Genomic DNA, 6,346 nt, shown 5'->3' with positions numbered 1-6,346 from the left:
TAGAGCTTCTAGTGACTAAATATCTATGTCTACTTAACAGGCTAGAGCTTCTAGTGACTAAATATCTATGTCTACTGAACAGGCTAGAGCTTCTAGTGACTAAATATCTATGTCTACTTAACAGGCTAGAGCTTGTTACACAAGATGACACACAAACTTTTATATACAGTTTGAACTTGGAGAGACATGGGCCAAAGACAAACCGTTTACCTTGAATGTCGTAGCGTGAAAAAAATCAACAAAAATATCTTCCGAACAAACAACAACATTTTACTAATAAAAAGGATCTCGCTAATCTCTTGATTTCACTCTATTGGTGCTTCGATTTCCTGCGGTCAAGCGAAGAAAACAAACAATAAGAAAACACAACAATGAAAGAAAACTAGAGGGCGTTGCGAGACTTCCGTATTCGTATCATGAGCTGTAGAATTTTAACGAATGGACTTTGAGCTGTTCAAATTTTTCTTGATGAAGGGGTAATTGTGTTTATCATAAAATTTAATGCATTTGAATGTGCACAGAATAGTGGGAAAATATAGCACACACCATATCGTATATAGGTTGGACGACACCGTCGACAACTACGTTATGGGCTGGTATTGAGGATAATGAACTCTTCCATAATTAGCTCTCGGTGTTAATTTGAGATAATTAGTTCAAAAAGCACATTAAAATTACATTGTATAATGGCCTTTCTGAGTGTTTCTCACCATCAGATGTGGTTTTAAAGGACTCTGTTGGGTAATAGCAAGACGTGTAAACTTATATAAACTTCAAGTCACGTGTGTTCAACAGTCACGTAGAAGTAAGTATAACTTTTTTTTTCAGTGATGATAAATGTGTTCAGCAGTCACATACAAATAAATATTACTTTTACTATTGATGGCTTCAGCATTTACATTCAGTAAATCCTACACTGGTGATTAATGTTTTCATCAATCATATACAACAAATCCTACATTGATAATTACTGTCTTAACTTTTCTTAGTGTTATTCTCAAGAAATGTATTTTGTTCTCGCCGAAACATAATGCATTTGACTAACGGGAGTTCATATATTATGTGTTATTGTGGTATTTTGTTTTTAACGTTGATGAATTAAAGTTTTTTTTCTCTTCAAAATAAACTTAGGTGTCAGCTGGGGAAAATGACAGATATCAGGATGTAGAAGCGAAAGAATCAGCCAGTCTACCTGCTGAACACCGGGCCTATACAGAAAATGGTGGTCCCTTGTATAATAACGCACCTGAATATGGACCTAGTGGTAAAGCACCAGGGGTCGTCCCTTATGTAGGAGGACCAGGACCAGGTGGGCCTTCCTATGTAGGGAGACCTGGTCCTAGTCTAGTTGGTTCCGAGACAGGGAACCATAATGTGAGGGGTCCAGAAGGTTATCCTGAAGCAGGACCACATGACTTATGGCCAGCTGGACGATCAGATATGCCTCAAATCAAAGCTTTGAATGTCAAGTGTGAGAAGAATCACATGAAGGTTAATATTGAGTTTGACCGTCCATTTTATGGCATGATCTTTAGTAAGGGTCACTATAGTGACCATAACTGTGTCCATTTACCTCCAGGTACCGGCCATGAATACGTTAATTTTGAAATATTTCTAGGTAAATGTGGGATGACCAGTAGCCAACAACAGCATGGGTCACATGGTGGCGAGGGAGGATATGGCGGCGGTCTGTTTATCGAGAATACGGTTATAATCCAGTACGATCCCCAGCTCCAAGAGATCTGGGACCAGGCCCGCAGGCTTCGCTGTACTTGGTATGACTTCTATGAAAAGGCCGTGACTTTTCGACCTTTCAACGTAGACATGTTGGATGCTGTAACAGCCAACTTCCTGGGTGACAACATTCAGTGCTGGATGCAGATCCAAGTAGGCAAGGGACCTTGGGCTAGTGAGGTAGCCGGAATTGTCAAGATTGGCCAAACAATGACTATGGTTCTTGCCATCAAGGACGATGAACACAAGTTTGACATGCTTGTGAGAAACTGCATTGCTCATGATGGTAAAAGTCAACCAATTCAATTAGTTGATAATTACGGTTGTACAGTGAGACCGAAGATAATGAGCAGATTTCAGAAAGTGAAGAACTTTGGTGCATCTGCTTCTGTTATTTCATATGCCTACTTCCAAGCTTTCAAGTTCCCAGACTCCATGAATGTCCATTTCCAATGTGTGATCCAGGTATGTAGGCATGAGTGCCCTATCCCACAGTGTGGTGAAGATTTGGCTGGAGGCTATTTGCCTGCTCCTCGCGTTCCATCTGCTGCTTATTCAGAGACAAATCCAACCTATACTGGTACTAAGCATACTAAGCTCCCAGTGAAAGAAAAACGACCAAACTCCAACTCAGATTCAGCACAGTACTCGGGATCTAATAATCCCGTCGATGAGGATTACCCGGCAGTGTTCTTTCATCGTAATGGCGAACAGCTCCCAGCAGAAAAAAGTGACTTGAAAATCTCCACTGGATATGCTGTATCTGGTACAGGAGGTGTAGGCATGCCTCGCTCTAGTGATGCCTCTCCGAGGTCAAAAGAACTAGAATCCAATAGTACAAAAAGACGCCGTCGGCAAATCCCAGAAGCCACAGATATCCAGACTCACCGGATTATTCAAGTAGTTGCTCCTGGTGATGTAGACTTTACATTACCTCTTCAAGGAACTAAAGAAACTCTTGTAGACGTGTACTCTAGTGTCTCTGAATTTAAAGCTAACGCCATCTGTATGTCAGTTCCAGGGTTTGCTGCTGGTTTAATAATTCTCTTGCTGCTTCTAATTGTCTCTTCATTAGTGGCTGCTTTCCTCTTCCTCCGTGTGCGCCATCTAATGAGAAAAGACATTCCCTCTGAGGAAAAGGTGATATGTTACGAAAACCCAGAATTTGTGAAAACATCTGCTGTACCAGGAGTACAGTGAGAACCCTTACTTTCCTCAAATTAGACATATTTATTTGTTGGGAAGAGACAATGGACTGTCCATTAAATTCCAGTTTGTGAAATGTAGATATCACCATGTTGTAATATGTGTAGATAAAAATTAGACAAGGTATATATTAACGTACTTGGTTTTTCATACTGACTGCAATTAATGAACAAATAAAAAATGTTCGTAATACAGCGTTTGGGAAGGCATCGTGAGAAAATGAGCGTGATTGGGAAGTTACCGCGAGAAAGTGAACGTGATTGGGGCTAGTTATGTAAAGAAAGGTAGGTCAGAGGAGCTAATTAATAAGTACAAGGGGCTAATAAAGGCATTTAATGAAAAAGGCCATAACTTAATTGTATCATTATCAGGGATACTGCAGAGACTTAATTGTGGGGATGAAATTATGAGTAGGTCACAAGGGCTGAATGCTAAGTTTAGGTTAATATGTAAGGATGAGCAGATAGACTATTCTTTGGTAGACTGTTTGGATTTGTGGTATCAGTTCAATGAGAGAGGAAGGTTTTGAAATGGATGGTTTACATTTAAATAGGGTAGGGTTTAACTTGTTTGCAAGGGTTATTAATTCAGCTGTAAGGGAAGTTTTAAACTAGGACTAGACAGTGGTGAGGGCCAGGAAAAACTAAATGCAAAAAAAGATGTAGAGAAACGTTTAGCATTGGAAACGAATATAGAAGTAGTTCTAAAGATAGGCTTAACTGTTACTGCTGTAGTGCTGGAAGTATAAGAAATAAAACAGATGACTTTAGGGCGCTGGTAGGAGTGGAGAATTTGATATAGTAGGAATAACTGAAACGTGGTTAAATGTAGATGATTTTAATAACAGAAGTTTCTCTGAAATATAGGGTCATAGGTTATTTACTAAAGAGAGGGAAAGGAGTGACTTTATATGTAAAATGTGAGTTACATCTTGATGAAGTTGAGAATATCAAAGGTAATAGCAAGGAGATTGAATCCATTGGGTTTCTATTTATGGATATAAAGGGGAAAATACTTTTAGTAGGAATTTGTTACAGACCACCAGATGATACTGATGAAACTAGTGAGAAACTTTACAGTGAGATTAAGATTTCAGCTGTTAATGAAGTCATAATTATGGGTGATTTTAATTTCATATAGATTGGGAAATGCTAGAATCCAACCACGAGGGAGAAAGTTTTCTGGAAACTGTTCAAGATGGTTTTTTTCACCAATTGGTCAGTGAACCCACTAGAAACAATGTTATTTTAGATTTATTGTTAACTTTTAATATAGAAATTGTTGAAAGGGTGAAAATTGGAGAACATCTGGGTGCAAGTAATCATTGCTCTATTAAGTTTGATGTTCTGTTGCATATGGAGATCAGTAATAATATTTAACGTATCTGAATATGTAACTTTGTGATGGGTGGAAAATTAACTTAACATAAATCGCCATTTAATTTTGTCTTGTTTTTAACGTTTTTTTTTTTGGAATGTTGTTGTTCTTCAGTTGAGAAGTAAACTAATTTTCATTTCATTGTGGTCATAGTTAAGTTGCAAGAACAATTCCAGTAAAAGAACAGAAACAACTGAAGTTACTTTCCAAGTATGACTAAACGTGGTATTTGAAGTTGGAAGCAGCAAAAGGCAATTACTATTCTCTGTATTTTAAGTCCTTGTTAATACAAGCGATATTTGTTTCGAACTATAAGCTGAAAAGTCTGCTCTTAAAAGATAAGCCATTATCTGGTAGAGCCTAAAATACAACAATTCTCTACTATAAAGTATTGAAATGATTAAACTTTTACGATAAGATACCTACTAACACATATATTTATATCTATTTATAAATGTATGTACATACACAGCAACAAAACGATAAGATGGCATAGTTCTGAACAATCGTTATTTGGAAAAGTAAACTGAAGATATAGCTAAGAATAAAACAAATTTAAAAGATGAGCTTATAATCTGGAGAGAAAAAGAGTAAACTGGTTAAACAAACTTCAATCTAGTAATCGCTTAGCCTCTTGACAAATCTTCAAATAAACTTTGATTTCAGATCGACTTTAACTTGCCCCCCCCCCCAAAAAAAAGGAAGGTTGCACTGTACATTGTTCTTTATACTTATCTGAGAATTTTTACCATTCTGCATTTCAACAAATACTGAAGCAAAACAAAGAAGCCAATAGGACTGATATTAGAATCTGAATGATCAAATTACACTTGATTGCAGATGTCTTCCCACCCATCCAAATTCCTTCTTAGTTAGTCAGTTATGGATATTTCAAATTGAGGGGCGTAAATATAGCATTTTAAATCTTTTCATTTTGTTTGCTTGTCATGTAAAACAGCATTGTGGATGGGCTTTTGTCTGTTATCATGGTCCAGCCCAGCCGACGAGGTCTGGTGGTCAGCGACGTGTGGCAGACAAAAATATATAACATATAATAATTTAATAAAATCGGATAGGTAATCGTTATTACCATTTCAGCACGGAAACGCTGACGAACGTTCTTATATCATAGAAAGAGTGAAATAATGTAGGTATTAAGGAGGCAGGAAAAAAAATGCGGTTGTTATGGAAACCAGTTATGTAAAAGTGTAACAATGAACAGAAGCTGTATTACCGTGGCCCAGATTAGCAATAATTTCAAATAGAAGATTCAACAATTTATCTGGTATAATGGGTGATGGATAATTAATCGTTATTGCAGAATTCCATCAGTAGTTCATGGATACCAAACTGAAATAAAAAACATTGTAATTTGGTGTTCGTGTCTAAATATTTTGAGAAACGAGTTTATCTATAATATGCGGAAGTTTAACCAGCTGAACAACCTTCAAATAGTGTCAAAATACATGAACTACGCCTCGATTATATTATTACTCCTAGTAAATGAAGCGTGTTAGAAGTCAGTCAGATAACATCCAAGTAAAGTTCAAAAAGGTCACACGATCTAACAGGTGCTTTCTATAACACGTGAGGTGTCATCTTCTAAAGCTTTTTAAGAAACGCATGGTCATTCTTCTTTCTTCCGGATGAGGGCTCCACGTAACACTTAGTATGCAGCGTGACGTTGTGCAATATCAGACCGTTACCCTTCCAGGCCACATAGGAAGACAGTCACAAACCACAGATCAAACTCAGAGTAAACCACCCTTCACGCATGAAAAGAAAAATGAAAACAGAAATGAAACTCTTCCCATTTTATTGTCTTTACTGCTGATTGTTTACTCGGATACTTGGTTATTTGCAAGACTTGAATCAGTTCATGAACTAACTATGTCACCTCAAACAATTTATTTTATAAATACGTAATCATGGTAGGTGAACATTAAGTTAAAAATATTTAATCTGAAGTTTCGATGGTTTTTAGATTAGTTTCATAATCGTGAATAAAAAAAATTACGAATTAAAATTT

The 6,346-nt window shown here is 37.0% G+C and overlaps 1 protein-coding gene across 1 annotated transcript; it reads left to right on the top strand.

Annotated features, from left to right (window-relative positions):
• Nucleotides 1-1,380: 1,380 nt before the first annotated feature.
• LOC106459025 lies at nt 1,381-2,934 on the top strand (the record flags this gene model as incomplete). Its single annotated transcript, XM_022385398.1, has 1 exon — nt 1,381-2,934. A coding segment is annotated over one exon (1,554 nt), but the record flags the coding sequence as incomplete, so codon positions are not given.
• Between the last annotated feature and the right edge of the window lie 3,412 nt (nt 2,935-6,346).

The sequence above is a fragment of the Limulus polyphemus genome, unplaced genomic scaffold (assembly GCF_000517525.1).
Source record: "Limulus polyphemus unplaced genomic scaffold, Limulus_polyphemus-2.1.2 Scaffold548, whole genome shotgun sequence".
Classification (NCBI taxonomy): Eukaryota; Metazoa; Arthropoda; class Merostomata; order Xiphosura; family Limulidae; genus Limulus; species Limulus polyphemus.
The sequence above is the reverse complement of the archived record's forward strand: the minus strand, read 5'-3'. Positions and strand labels throughout refer to the sequence as shown.